Source organism: Rhincodon typus, chromosome 7 (genome assembly GCF_021869965.1).
Source record: "Rhincodon typus isolate 14 chromosome 7, sRhiTyp1.1, whole genome shotgun sequence".
In the NCBI taxonomy this organism is placed as follows: Eukaryota; Metazoa; Chordata; class Chondrichthyes; order Orectolobiformes; family Rhincodontidae; genus Rhincodon; species Rhincodon typus.
The window spans coordinates 54,842,468-54,858,056 of record NC_063338.1 but is presented as its reverse complement, the minus strand read 5'-3'; the positions used below and the strand labels follow the sequence as shown (position 1 = coordinate 54,858,056).

Sequence of the window (15,589 nt, the reverse complement as noted above, 5' to 3'; positions counted from 1 at the left end):
ACCCCATCTCCTACCTACTAACCTCATCCCGCCCCCTTGACCTGTCCGTCCTCCCTGGACTGACCTATCTCCTCCCTACCTCCCCACCTACACTCACCTTTACTGGCTCCATCCCCGCCTCTTTGACCTGTCTGTTCCCTCTCCACCTATCTTCTCCTCTATCCATCTTCTATCCGCCTCCCCCTCTCTCCCTATTTATTTCAGAACCCCCTTCCCCTCCCCCATTTCTGATGAAGGGTCTAGGCCCGAAACGTCAGCCTTCCTGCACCTCTGATGCTGCTTGGCCTGCTGTGTTCATCCAGCTCTACACCTTGTTATCTCAGATTCTCCATCATCTGCAGTTCCTGCTACCCCTTATCTGAATGTAGTTGTTGGCTGGAAGATAATTCCTGGGAGAGCTACGAAGTCTATCACTCAGCCATCTCACTTACCCAATTCCCTTTGTCAAAACATCTAAAAGAAATACAAGATTACATATTGTAACACAGTTAGCCTACAGGGATTGACAAAATTGTTGTTCTTTTCCATTAAAGGGCAGTTTGGTGATCGTAAAAATTCAATGTGATTATTAAAGAGCGAAATGGTATCCTCCCTTTATTCAAAACCATTGTCAGTAAGGTGCATTTTAAAGAGTTTTAAAATAGAAGGGGGTGGTGGAGAGACAGTTGAATAAATTGTGTGTGTGTGTGTGTATTTATATAATATTTATTATATGTATACGTGTCTACATGGCAAATATGTATGTGATTGGGCATGTAACTATATATTGCACAAACTGGTCTGGCTTTCATACAATGGTTTCGTGAGTTAAATCAGGTTAGTAATCATTACATTTTCAGTAATTTTTTTAATAACAATGATATCATGGACAGAAGTACTATTACTAATGTGTCATAATATACAGAGGCTGCTATGTAAGATTTAAATGCATTATTTTCCTACCTATCAATGATTAAGAATTGGCTATTTTAAGTTTTTACATCAAGACTATGAATCTTCTGTTACGAAGAATTTATTTGTTTTCCATTTGGAAATAACTTATTTGTGCTGTGATTGCATTTTTAGTCATTTGGTTTGTTCACTCAACATCTCATGTTCCTCATTATAGATTGCCATCCACTCAAGTAAATGGAATGTGTATTGGCAGCAGCGGTTTATTCCCATAAGCACCAGATAGGCATGAAACAAGAGTCTGATCCTCAGCTGCAATTAGTAGAATAATAATGAATTAGCAATTTCAAATTACAGGACAGAAGCATAACAACATTTCTGTAACTTGGGTGGAAAATTTCAACATCACTTTTCATTCTTTCATTCATAGTTGTTTATTTCGCAGGCAAAAATATAGGATGATCTCCAGAATCAGAATTTTGAGAGCAAATGAGATTAAAGCAGCTGTTAGCTATATTTCAAGCTGCTTATGATGTTCTCTTCTGGTGTATAAGCAGACTGATGAAGCTGTTCCGTACCTACACTGGCCCTAAACCCCACCTCTTCCTCCGTTACATTGATGACTGTATCGGCGCCGCCTCATGCTCTCACGAGGAGCTCGAACAGTTCATCCACTTCACCAACACCTTCCACCCCAACCTTAAGTTCACCTGGACCATCTCTAATACCTCTCTCCCCTTCCTGGACCTCTCTGTCTCCATTTCGGGCAACCACCTAGAAACCAATATCCATTTCAACCCCACCGACTCCCACAGCTACCTAGAATACACCTCCTCCCACCCACCTTCCTGCAAAAATGCCATCCCCTATTCCCAATTCCTTCGCCTCTGCCGCTTCTGCTCCCAGGATGAGGCATTCCACTCCCGTACATCTCAGATGTCCTCGTTTTTCAAGGACCGCAACATCCCCCCCCTCAGAGGTCGAGAACGCCCTCAACCGTGTCTCCCACATTTCCCACAACTCATCCCTCACACCCCGTCCCCACAATAACGACCAAAAAAGAATCCCACGTACCACCCCACCAACCTCCGGATCCAGTGCATCATCCTCCGACACTTCCGCCATCTGCAATCCGACCCCACCACCAAAGACATCTTTCCCTCCCCACCCTTATCTGCTTTCCGGAGGGACCAGTCTCTCCGTGACTCCCTTGTCCGCTCCACACTCCCCTCCAGCCCCACCACACCCGGCACTTTTCCCTGCAACTGCAGGAAGTGCTACACCTGCCCCCATACCTCCTCCCTCACCCCCATCCCAGGCCCCAAGAAGACTTTCCACATCAAGCAGATGTTCACCTGCACATCTGCCAATGTGGTATACTGCATCCACTGTACCCGTTGTGGCCTCCTCTACATCGGGGAATCCAAGCGGAGGCTCGGGGACCGCTTTGCAGAACACCTACGCTCGGTTCGCAATAAACAACTGCACCTTCCAGTCGCGAACCATTTCAACTCCCCCTCCCATTCCTCAGATGACATGTCCATCCTGGGCCTACTGCAGTGCCACAACGATGCCACCCGAAGGTTGCAGGAACAGCAACTCATATTCCACTTGGGAACCCCGCAGCCCAATGGTATCAATGTGGATTTTACAAGCTTCAAAATCTCCCCTCCCCCTACCACATCCCAAAACCAGCCCAGCTCGTCCCCACCTCCCTAACCTGTCCTTCCTCCCACCTATCCCCTCCTCCCACCTCAAGCCGCACCCCCATCTCCTACCTACTAACCTCATCCGGCCCCCTTGACCTGTCCATCCTCCCTGGACTGACCTATCCCCTTCCTAACTCCCCACCTACACTCACCTTTACTGGCTCCATCCCCGCCTCTTCGACCTGTCTGTTTCCTCTCCACCTATCTTCTCCTCTATCCATCTTCTATCCGCCTCCCCCTCTCTCCCTATTTATTTCAGAACCCCCTTCCCCTCCCCCATTTCTGAAGAAGGGTCTAGGCCGGAAACGTCAGCCTTTCTGCTCCTGTGATGCTGCTTGGCCTGCTGTGTTCATCCAGCTCTGCACCTTGTTGTCTCAAAACCCAATGATGTCTGTCATGCAACTCGGATCTTGTGTTGAGCCACTTAAATTGACAAAGCCTTTTGAAGAAGGGTCTTTGGACTCAAAACATTGACTCTGCTTTCTCTCAACAGATGCTACCAGATCTCCTGAGTTCCTCCAGCTATTTCTGGTTTTGTTTCAGATTTCCAGCATCCGCAGTTCATTGTTTTATTTCAGTTAGCAAAGTGTTTTTGATGTTCTTCATCAAAAGTCATTTTGTTTTGTAACAGCTAATTGTAAGGTCATTAAGTGTTTCAGTGGTTTCCTTTGACCTGAACTCGATGGTGTGGACATCTGGTCTCTGGTTCGAAAACAGAAATTGCAGGAAAAAGTCAACAGGCCTGGCAGCATCCGTGGGAAGAAAGCAGTGATAATGTTTCAAGTCTGGTTACTCTTCATCAGAACTCTTCATCTGTTTCATATGTGTTGGCATGGCTGGAATGTTTGTACAATGTAAGGAGTGTGACATATCAGGATGATGATGTAAGCTTGAATACACTGATTACTCATGATTCTAACTTTCCAAAGGTTGTGGTCAGCTAGCATCATATGATCAGGTGTAGCCATGTTGTCACTCCAGCAAAATGTCTATTTACCAAAAATATAAACAACATAATTATGTTTAAAGAAAAATTTTGTTCTTTTTTTTTCCCCACTTTCTGCACATTACATCATTAATACTAGATAGTACTGGAATATAACTGCAAAGATATTTTGAAGAAAATAAGCAACATTTTAGGAATGAAATAAAGAAAGAAACATGATATTGAAATTTCCCACTCAAATTGCAGAAATATTGTTAGGATTCTGTCCTGTAATTTGAAAATGTTAATTTGTTATTTGTTTTAACCCAAAAGAATTTGCGTGGGTCATCTTTAAATTAGACATCACAAATAGGATTTTGAAAACACACAACCTATTTTTAAAAAGGAAAAGAAAATAAAAAATAATTAGAAACCACTTTGGTTACAGGCAGAATAGTAGTATAAGTAATTCAATTCACCTCTCCTATTTGTCAGTGACAATGGCAAAAATTTCAATCTTTTAATGACAATGTGTCCTTTCTTAAAATGCACCTTCATCTGCAATTCAACTTGCCATTATAGATTACCATCTTTTCAAGTAAATGGAATTGTGTATTAGCAACAGAGATTTATTCCTATAAGTATCAACTAGGCATGAAACAAGGCTGTGATCCTAGGCTGCAATTAGTAGAATAATAATGAAGTGAACTAGGTTATAACATTGATGGATAAATAGTGAAGCAGTGGCAGATATTTAAGAAGATAGTTCAGAACACTCGGAATAAGTACATCTCTACTATGGAGAAAAATTCCTAAGGAAGAACCCACCATCCATGGTTAAATAAAAAAGTTAAGGACAGTATCAAACTTAGGGAAAAAATACAATTGCATAACAATGACAGCAGGATAGATGATTGGTCAAAATGTACAGGACCACAGAGAATGACTAAAGGCTTAATCAGGAGAAAATAATTAGAGGATGACAGGAAGCTAGCTACAATTTTAAAATGGATAGCAAGAGTTTCTATGGGTGTCTAAAATAGAAAAGATTAAATTAAGTGAGTGTTAATCATTTATACAGAGAGGGAATGGGAAGTTAATTGTAGATAATCTAATGATGGATGAAATGAGCAAATAACTTGAATTCTGTCTTCACTGTAGAAAGTATAAAAAAATCCAACAATTATTGCAAATCAGGAGGCGAAATGAAGAGAGGAACTTGGTGACATTACAGTTGGCAGGTACTGATGAAGCTTCAGACAGACAAGTCTCTGGGTCTTACAATAGGTGTCTAGTGAGGTAATTGATGCATTGCTGTTAAATTTCCAAAATTTGTCAAATGCTAGAAATGTCCCATCAGTTTGTAAGGTAGCAAATATAAACCCTCTCGTCAAGAAAGTAGAGAGGCAAATTATAGCCAGTTAGCTGGAGGTCTTTGTCATGGGAAAGGTGTTAGAACTGATTATTGAGATTATCACTTGTAAAAATGCAAAATAATCAGGAAGAGTCAGCATGACTCTGTGAAAGGGAAGTTATGTTTAACAAACTTATTGGAGTTCTTTGAAGAGTAGTGTGCACTGTGGATAAAGGGTAGTACGTGGATGTACTGTACTTAGATTTTCAGAAGGCACTTAACAAGGTGCCACATCAAGTTTTATTGCATAAAATAGAAGCACATGGTGTAGGGGTAACATACAAGTATGGATAGAAGATTGGCTGACTGGCAGTGTACCAAGAGTTTTTCTGGTGAGCAGAACATGATGAGTGGTGTCCTGCAGGGGTTTGAGGGGGGGCCTCTATTTTACAATTTGTGTCAATGATATAGATAAGGGGAGCAAACATTTGATGCCTAAATGTGCAGATGACACAAAGATGTGAAGGAAGTATGTTGTGAAGAGGCCTTGGAGAGGATGTAGACTGATTATAGGTAAGTTGAGTAAGTATACAAAATCTGGCCAGTGGAGTATAATGTGGAAAATGCGAAATTGTTCATTTTGCAGGAAGAATAAAAAAGCAGAACAATGTCTAAATGTGAATGACCACAGAATTCTGAGGTTCCACTGTACAGATCAAAAAATATTATTATTCATATACGGCACATGATTAAGAAGGCAAATGGAATGCTATACCTTGTTACAAGAGGAAGTGAAGATAAACATGACATGTGCAGTTTTAATCTCCTTATTTAATGGGCTTGTTTTCATTGTAATTTAGAAGAGAGAGAGAGGTAACTTGATCAAAGTATACGAGATCCTGAATGGTCTTGGCACAGTGGATGTAGAAATTATGTTTCCTCTTGTGAATCCATAAGTAGAAGACATTATTTAAAAACCAGGGATCATCCTTTTAAGATGCAGTTTAAAAGAAATTGTTTTCTAGGATTCTGAGACTATGGAACTCACTGATTAAGAAGGTGGTGGAGCTGAGATCACAATGTGTTTTTTAAGGTGAAGGTAGATTTTTGTTAGGTAAGGTAATCAAAGATTATGGTGATAGACGGACATGTGGAAATTAAAACCCAAATAGATCATTCATGATCTTTTTGAATGGCAGAGCAGTTTCAAGAGGCAGAATAGGCTATTTCTGTTCCTCATTCATATGTATAAATGTTCTCTATGGTAGCAGCATATTGGATGTATGTGGACGGAATAGGCATGCACCTGAAACTTAGCCCTTTGAAAGAACTTTCTTGGCAACAGCCATTCTACTCCTCAACAACCAAGATGAAATGAGCTCTACATACAGGTTTGCTTACCAATAGAAATGAGACCCACTTGGCTTGAGCCCTGATACAAGTAGGACAGCAGTACAACTAATATTAGCCTCATTAAAAAGAGGCCAACTAGACAAGAATTATAATTTTTTGAGGCTACTTAAAAAAGAGCTTTCATGGGCTGTTTTATTATCTCCTATCCCTTTTTCATGGGCCAAAAGACAAAGGCATCCATCAAGCACTTGTAAGCAACACAATCCACCTGACTTTGGACACCCAGTACAAAAGCAGAGGTCAACAGTCTATTGCTATTTTTCCAGTGGAGCCAGAAATGGCAATGTTTGATCTCCACAATCCAATTTGAAACAGCAGTGAACAATTGCTAAGACCTTCGATTGTTATGGGATTATTGCTAAACAAGTACTGAAGGATAAGTTCTTTGAATTGCTTTATCTTTGAATATTTTCTGAAGGACGTTTACATAAAATATGTCTGAAACTTCGCTAATTATAACAGCTAACTTTGTTGTAATTTTTTTTGTAGACTTCAGAACATCTTAATAGCCCTATCTTACAAGAGGAATCAAAAAGGTGTGCTTTATTATCCAATAGTCATGCTTATCATTCCACAGGAAGGTGGTACACAAGAACTTGTAATACGAACCATTATGGTTTTGTTTGTCAAAAGTACCCAGGTAAGATTCTTCAGAGATTCATCACAGTTACATTTTAATGAACAAATGACTGCACATTTAGCCTTGAGGCATGTAGTAAATGCCAGCCTTTACTTCAATATTTGGAAATTCAAGTCCTAACAAAGTTCATGTTAAACACACAGTCATAAAATTGATGAGCTATTGTCTAATAGTCTAATTCCTGGACATAAAAAGATATAAATTATTCCTTGATTAATAAATATGTTTATAGAAGAACGTGGCAGTCTGTTCTGGCAGTGATTCATAGATGCTTTCACAGCTCACCTTCAATATGTGTAAATTTCATGTTAAAAACGGTATGTTTTTCTTTGAAAAGATTCCACCAAGGAGTTACAAGCCAGATTTAAAAAAAAAATAGGTGATACCAAATTAATTAATTATTTTATCCTTGCATTCAAAAATACGGAAAGAAAATGATCTGGAAGTACTGTCCTGAGGCTAAAGTAGTTGCAAAAGAAAAAATGAATAAGAACCAAATAAAATCCAATGCAGTAGAAACATTGAGGCTGTTTGGACTTTTGTCTCCCAGCTCATTATAGTCTTGCCTTTGACAAAGGGATTTCAGGTTCAATGCCAGAGACTAGGAATATAATACACAGGCAGACACTCAAGTGTGTACCGGGGGTGCGCTACAGTGTCAATGGTGCTAGCCTTCAAATGAATTGTGGCCCCATCTTATTTTTCTGCTGCATATAAAAAAAATTCCAGTATTCTGAGGTAGAGCAGGGGAGCTCTTCTGATGCTTTCAAAAACAGTTTCTCCATCAAGATTAGCCACTTTTAAAAATAAAAATGATAAGTACATTATAGGGCCTTTATTGCATTCCTTGAAATGTATGTCATGTGCAAATTGGCTGCAGTATTTCTCATTAAGAAGGAGAATACATTTTAATGCATTTTTCCTGTAAAATACTTTTGGAGGAGTAGAGTTTTTGAAAGGCACTATACAAATACAAGCACTTTTTTCGATAGCTAAAGATAAGATTGTACAGAAATGGACAACTTGAAAATAAAATCCAGTAAGGTGTCTTGTTTTAAATAGATCAGAAGTGGAGTTTTCCTGATCTAGCAATCTAAGATTAATAGTTTTCTCTGAGAAGAGAGAGAGAACATTTTTACTGATCTATCTCAGTCTTTACTGAAATATGTAAAATACTGAACAAATCACATAGCATATGCCATAATCACAAATTTGATCTGGGCCCGATGAGGAATGGTGCCGTTACTTGCCTCTAATTGAAGAGTTTTGAAGTTCTTGAAAATGTCTTCACTGCTGGGGAGGTTTGTCACCTGTAGGAGTTTCTGAGCATATAAGAATTTTGGAGTGAGGCAGTCAATTCAACATGTCTAGATGAAAGTTCCTTTTTGATGCAGCCTTTGCCGTATTTAGGATGACTGCATGAGCACACTTACAATCTTAATAACTGGGCTTTTTAAAAAAAATTATTTGGTATCCAACATCTGTGATCTGTTTAAGCACTGCCAGTGTTCATCTTATAACATTTTCCTTTCTGAGATCTTTGATAGGAAGCTTTGATACTGGTGGAGTCCAGGAAGTTCTTAGATGGAGGATTGTTCTTTGGCTTCTGTATGCTCTGTGAATTTTTTTTTTGAAAAAGCTTGCATTTGTATCTTGCTTTACCAAATATCTCAAAACATTTCACTGCCAAAGTAGTACTTTTGAAGTGTGGAAAACACAATAACCAAATTGCACACAGCAGAGTCTCTCAAGCTACAACGTGATGATGACCAGATGATCTGTTTTAATGATGTTTATTGAAAAATATATAGTGGACAGGATCCCAATGGTAATTCCCCTGCTCATCTTGAGAAGTGTCATGGAATATTTTACATCCACCTGACCAGGTAGATGGAGCCTCTTTTCATTAAAAATGGCACCTTCAAGAGTACAAGAATCTCGTGATATAATACTGGAGTGTCAGCCTTGACTTTTGTGTTCAGGTCCTGGAGTGGAACTTGAAGTTTGAACTTGGTGATTCAGAGGCAGGAGTGAGTGACAGTCCTTTCCATGTCCAATTGTATTATACTGTCAGAGAGCTCCGTTAATGCTGTAATACCTCTACTGATGCGATAATGTTTAACATCAGTACCAGTCATGCAGAATATCTTTCTAACTATTCTTCCAATGCAGACATTCGCTACTTGCCTGGAATCACAGTTGTAAGTTCCGCCATGTTTGTTTATTTTCTCTGTAGATAAATCTATCCACCATATCAATGCATCATCTCTCTATCCAATACTTGATACTTTTGCATATGGAAACTACACATACAAACTGATTAAGAAGAATGTAACGTGGTATGAAGCATTAAATGAATGCCGACAAAGAGGTACTGAACTGGTCAGCATCACTGATCAATACCACCAAGCTTTTCTCACAGTCGTTGTGAATAGGCTGTCACACCCGCATTGGATAGGACTGTCCAGCCCAGATGTATGTCCAAATCCTTACTACTGTTAATTATTTAAACTTTATTGAGTGATGTTGTGTTTCGAAAGTGAGGAGATGCATGGTATTATACTAATGTTCTTGTTATTCATACTTCTCATTGTTCACAGGATGGAAAAAGCTTTATTTGGTCAGATGGTAGTAGCAATATATTCAGTCATTGGGCGGAGGAAGATCCTCACTCATCTCAGGATTGTGGGTACATGGATATAAATGGCTACTGGAAGACCGCTAACTGTGAAACTCAACTGCCAGGAGCTTTCTGCCAAGTTTTACAAAGTAAGAATTCAGCTTCAAAGCCCTTCAATTCCAAGACCTAGATTTTGTGAAGACAATAATAGTGAGGATGTCAGGGTCCATGAATTATAAGGGTCTTAATCAAAATGCAGTTCCGGCTTCTGTAATAAGTGTGGTTTGAGAAGGCAGCTCACCTCCACCTTCTCCGGGGTGTCTAGGAATAGGCAATAAATGTTGACCCATCAAATGATGTCAACCTCCGCCAAGTGAACAAAAAAAAAACTGAGAAATCCAGAAGTTAATGTTGGAAATGACACACTGCTGTGCTGGGTGGGCTATTATGATCCTCGCTGATGGGTTCAGCATTATAAAATCCGTTGGAGTTCAGGACTTGCGGGCGGTGATGGAGGTGAAGTGTATGAAGAAGAGCTAGCTCAATACTGATAATGTTGGTGGACTCTTCCATCATTCAATTCAAGTATTAACTGCCTCTGACAAACATGCCAGCTGTTCCTGAGCTTTTCTGTGCAATTTGACCATCGTTAATGGGTAAGACTATCTAGAATGGGATCATGCTCTGGGGGCTGAGCAGGTGCCCGGTCTCTTGCAGTTGAAGAACAAAAAAGAGTACAACACAGGAACAGGCCCTTCAGCCCACCAAGCCAGCAGTATAAGATAACTAAAAATCTCCTGCCTCTAAATGGTCTGTATCCCTTTATTCCCTGCCTATTCGTGTATCTGTCAAGATGCCTCTTAAACATTGCTATTATATCTCTTTTTACCACCTCCAGGCACTTACCATCCTCTGTTTTCAAAAGCTTGCCTCTCACATCTCCTTTAAACTTCCCCCTTTTACCTTAAACCTATGCCCGTTTAGTAATTGACATTTCCACCCTGGACAAAAGGCATCAACTATCCATTATGTCTATGCTGTCATAATTTAGTAAACTTTTATCAGGTCTCCCCTCTCAGCCTCCGAATTTCAAGTGAAAACAAACCAGGTTTGTCCAGTCTCTCCTCAACTAATACATTCCCAAACCAGGCAACATCCTGGTAAACCTTCCCTGAACTATTTCCAAATCCTCCACATCCTTTTAGTACTGTGGTGACCAGAAATGTACGTAATATTCCAAATGTGCAACATGACTTGCCAATTTCCATACATTGCCCCACCAATGAAGGCATGCAAGCCATACGCTTTCTTGACCACCTTATCCACTTGTGTTGCCACTTTCAAGGAACTACAGACCTGTATGAGTAGATCTCTCCATATGTTAATGAATCTAAGGGTTCTGCCATTTACTGTATACTGCTCTCCTACATTAGACCCTCCAAAATACATCACCTTGCATATGTTCAAATTAAACTCCATCTGCCATTTCCCTACCGAAGTCTCAAGCCTATCTATATCCTGCTGTATCGTCTGGCTATCCACCTCACTATCCACACCTACCTCCTACCACCCAACCCTCAAAGTTTGTGTCATCCTCAAACTTATTCAGCAAACCACCTATATTCTGTTCCAAATCATTTACATATGTTACAAACAATAGTGGTCCCAGCATTTGTCCCTCCAGAACATCACTCGTCAGACATCTCCAATCAGAAAAACACCCTTCCACTACTTTCTGCCTTTGGCTAAGCCAGTTCTGTATCCATTTTACTAGCTCACTGTGGATCCCAGGTGACTTCACCTCTTTTATCAGTCTGTCAGGAGAGACATTGTCAAAGGCCTTGCTAAAGTCCAAGTAGACAACATCAACCACCCCACCCTCATCAATCACCTTCGTCACAGTCTCAAAAACCTCAATCAAGTTTGTGAGAGACAATCTCACCCACACAAAGCCATGCTGTCTGTTGCTAATAAGTCCATATTTTTCTAAACACGAGTAAATCCTGTCCCCAGTTAATTTTCTTGCCACCGATATAAGGCTCACCAGCCTGTAATTTCCCAGATAATCCCAGTTGCCGTTCTTGAACAAAGGAACAACTTTGGTTGATCGCCAGTACTCTATGACCCCTCCTGTGACTAAAAAGGATGCAAAATTTCATACAAGGCCCCACCAATTTCCTCACCCACCTCATATAGAGTCATAGAGTCATACAGCATGGAAACAGCTCATTTGGTTCAACTAGTCCATGTTGACCATGTTCCCAAACTATACTAGTTCCACTTCACTGCATTTGGACCATATCCTCCAAACCTTTTCTATTCATGTACTTATCCGAATGTCTTTTAAATATTGTAACTGTACCTGTAATCATCACTTCCTCTGTATTAATCCAAGCTCTACCTTCATCTGCCTTACCTGTCATATGCTTCGTGTTAATACAAATATCCTTCAGACCACCAGTCCTGCTGGGATCAGTAACCACTCCCTGTCTGTTCTTCCTCTTAGCCTTACTGGCCTTAGTCTCTAACTTCTCAGTCATTTCACATGCTGATGCTCTGTTTTGGCGTTCCACCACTCCCCCACCTGCCCAAAAAACACACAGGCACACACACGTGGCGCAACATACGCACAGTTTAAACTCTCCCAGGTGCCACAAGCAAATCCCCCTGCCAAGATACTGGTTCCCCTCCAGTTTAAGTGCAACTTGTCCTTCTTGTACAAGATTCACCTGCCCACCTGCCCTGGAAGACAGACCAATGATCCATGTATCTGAAGCTCTCCCTCCTGTACCAGCTCTCCAGCCATGTATTTAACTGTATTATCTTCCTATTCCTGGCCTCACTGGCACATGTCACCGGGAGTAATCCCGCAATGCCACCCCTAGAGGTCCTGCTATTCAAGTTACTGCCTAATTCCCTGAACTCTCTTTGCACTCATCATTTTTCCTGCCTATGTCATTAGTACCAATGTACTATGACCTCTGGTTGCTTGTACTACCTTTTGAGCATGTCCCATGCCCGCTCTGAGTTTGTCGAGTATCAGAACTAGGGGTGTTGCTCCCTTATCAGCTGTGGGAATGTGTCAGTGATGTACTTTCGAGTCTAATCTGGAAAGAGTAACTCCATCAAGGTGAATGTCTCTGAGCTGGGGGACAGTGTGCATGAAAGCCTTGCCAGTATATCCTTGCTTGGAGGTGGAGGTTGAGCTGAGGGTCTCTTCTTGGAGGCAATTCACTGGGTGCTGCTAGTGCCCACATAAGAGAGGATAAGGAATTAATTGTGTAAAGGTGATAAACGTATGTGCAGATCAAGGATGGGTGGCAATCAAAAGCACAATGAAGCTTAATGGCTTAGTTTCCCAGGAAGGTCTTTGTCGACACATGAGTGGTCACAGTCTTCTTTGACCAACCCTCGAGCCAGTCTTTGCCCTCTGGGCCTAGTTAGAAAATATTTTTTCCCATAATAGAAAAATGAGGGATTAATGTGATGGAGAACAATTAGTGGTGGTTAGGTGTTCACAGTGAGTAAATAGGAAGCTCAAGGTCATCAAGAGTTAGTGGTAAGGGAATATGAATTGGGTGAGAGCAATTGAGTGGACATGCCCCATGCAATAATGAGAGTTGTAGTTCATGAACCTTGTTTAGTCACAGGGCTCAAGTAAACAGTAGCCTTGCAAGTGTAAGATAACAGAGAGAATAAGGTGGCACTTAGCCTTGTAGTGCGCAGAAGATTATTGACCTTCTTCCTGCACTGCTGCGCATTCTTTATTAATCTGGAACAGGGCCACCTTTGCCAGTCAGCAGGAAACGTTCTCCACCACCCCATCCACCAGCATCTCGAGGTCTCAGCCTGCAAAACAGGGAGCTTTCTTGCCTTTCTGGTCCACTTCCTAGGGGATTAGACTGGTACAGCAGTGAGTGCCAATTCCTGACTTATAAACCCTGTTAATACCATCTACAAGGCACAAGTCAGGAGTACGATAGAATATTCCTGACTTGCTTGGATGAGTGCAGCCCCAAAAACACTCAAGAACCTTGATACCTTCTAGAACAAAGCAGCCTCAATCCATCTATCAACCAAAATATTCACTCATTCCACCCCCAGTGTATAGTGGCACTGGTATGTTCTATCAATTACTCAAAGGCTTTCCTACCAGCAGCTTCTAGTGCCACAACCTCTACTGCCTAGAAGGACAAAGAGAAGCAGATACATGGAAACACTACCACCTATGAACTTCCCTTCAAACCACATATTGTCTCAATTTAGAATTATATCAGTGTTGTTCCAGTGTAACTGGCTCAAGATTCTGGCACTGTCTTCCTAACAGCACTGTGAGAGCATACCTACTCCAATGGACTGCCCTGGTTCAAAAAGGCAGCTCAACACTTGCCTAACTAACTCTAAACCTAATCTCCTCAAGGGAAGTTACAGATCAGCAGTAAAGGCTGCCCTTGCTAGCCATGCCCACATACAAGAACAGATTTTTATTTTAGAAAAGTCTAAGGGCATTTTAAGGCCCATGCCTTAATTAAAATAATACCCGTGAGCAATGGTGCCAAATGGTTCAGGACTGGTACACAACATTGTATGGCTACAGAAAAATAAGAGGGGAAGCCCAAGGCAGGAGAACACTGCTTCACCTCCTGCCCTGTTCCCACCAGCTTCCCTGACTCTTGCCCCCACGCCCATCAATCACCCCCACCAGACCACAAAGCATACTTATTTTTTTTCAAGCTGAGTCATAGTAAAAGTGGTTAAATCATGTGGGTCACACTTCACTCACTTATGTTCTCAAATTGCAAACTATACAATGTTTAAAAACTCTTTGTATATTAAAAGGAGTTTGGTTGCCTACTGACAGGCATCCAGTTGGTCTGGATTAATATCAGCTCCCTGGTGTGGAAGAGAAGTCAGTTCATTAAATATTTCTAATTAATCTACTGTTTACAGCTGCAACCTCAAGTTCCCCAGCTTACAAAGTGAAGTGCCCGAATGCATCTAAAGAACTACCCTGGATTCCATTTCGAGGCAATTGTTATCTCTTCGACTTGGTTTTATACAATTCTTCAAGCTTAACAATGGAAAAAGCTAAAGAGGTTTGTGGAAACTTGGGTAAGTCACTTCACCCTGTAAAACCTAGTATAAAATCGAAAGTACTGTGCATGTTAATGGAAATATGGGCTCACCCAGAACTGCAGTTTATGTACCTTGTTTCTGAGCGTTGGGCCGTGGAATTCTACTAAATAGGTGTAGGCTTTGGGCAATGTGCTGAGGTGAGTTGATACTGCTCTCTACAATATGGCTGACAAGTCGACTCTCTCACCGTGACTGCCTGTTGGAAGGATTTCCAGGTTGACAATCTGTCTGTTTGGCCATGTTACACTTCATGAACAACGTGTCCTGACTTGAGACTCAAGCCCAAAGTTTCCAAGCCAGAGATAAACATTACCATTGTGTCACAAGGGCTCCTGCCAGCTTATGTAATATGCTTTACAATACTTTAAAGGTAATAATAAATTCACAAGTGCTCAAATCATTCCAACAGTTCTAAATTATAAATGTAGTTTTGATGCACTTTTTTCAGTTGTAAGATATTTATGACAATAAACTTATCTGATCCAAATAATATTATTAGTCAATCTGCTCTTTAACCTTATCATTTTTCAGATGTTTCCATGCTCAGGAAGTACAATGTTAAAGATTCTATAACTAGCTCAATGCGTTCCTTTGTATTAGTGATCTACAAATAAAAGTTATTTATTTAATACATTTATCCTCCAACAAACATCATTCATCTGTCACAATCAAGTTTGTATATTTGTTTTAGTCATCCCTGACTGAATCTATCTTGGGCATTAAGTTTGCAATGCGGCTTAATTACTTGAATTGGTTCAACATATTTATATTTATGCACCATGTGAGAAACTAGAAGATATTAAATTGTTTGGACACTTTCTGGATTAAACAGGGCTTTAAAAGGAATGAGGTGAACAGTTTAAATATGGGCTATTATCTGATTAAAGAAAGTCATGATTTT

At 40.6% G+C, this 15,589-nt stretch overlaps 1 protein-coding gene across 1 annotated transcript in view; it reads left to right on the top strand.

Annotated features, from left to right (window-relative positions):
• Positions 1–15,589, top strand: part of pla2r1 (phospholipase A2 receptor 1) — a 120,667-nt gene that overhangs the window by 84,849 nt on the left and 20,229 nt on the right. The window contains exons 18-21 of the mRNA XM_048599216.1: positions 6,782–6,932; positions 9,169–9,407; positions 9,533–9,701; positions 14,503–14,664. Of these exons, the coding sequence (XP_048455173.1) occupies positions 6,782–6,932; positions 9,169–9,407; positions 9,533–9,701; positions 14,503–14,664 (721 nt within the window). The remainder of the gene's footprint in view (positions 1–6,781; positions 6,933–9,168; positions 9,408–9,532; positions 9,702–14,502; positions 14,665–15,589) is intronic.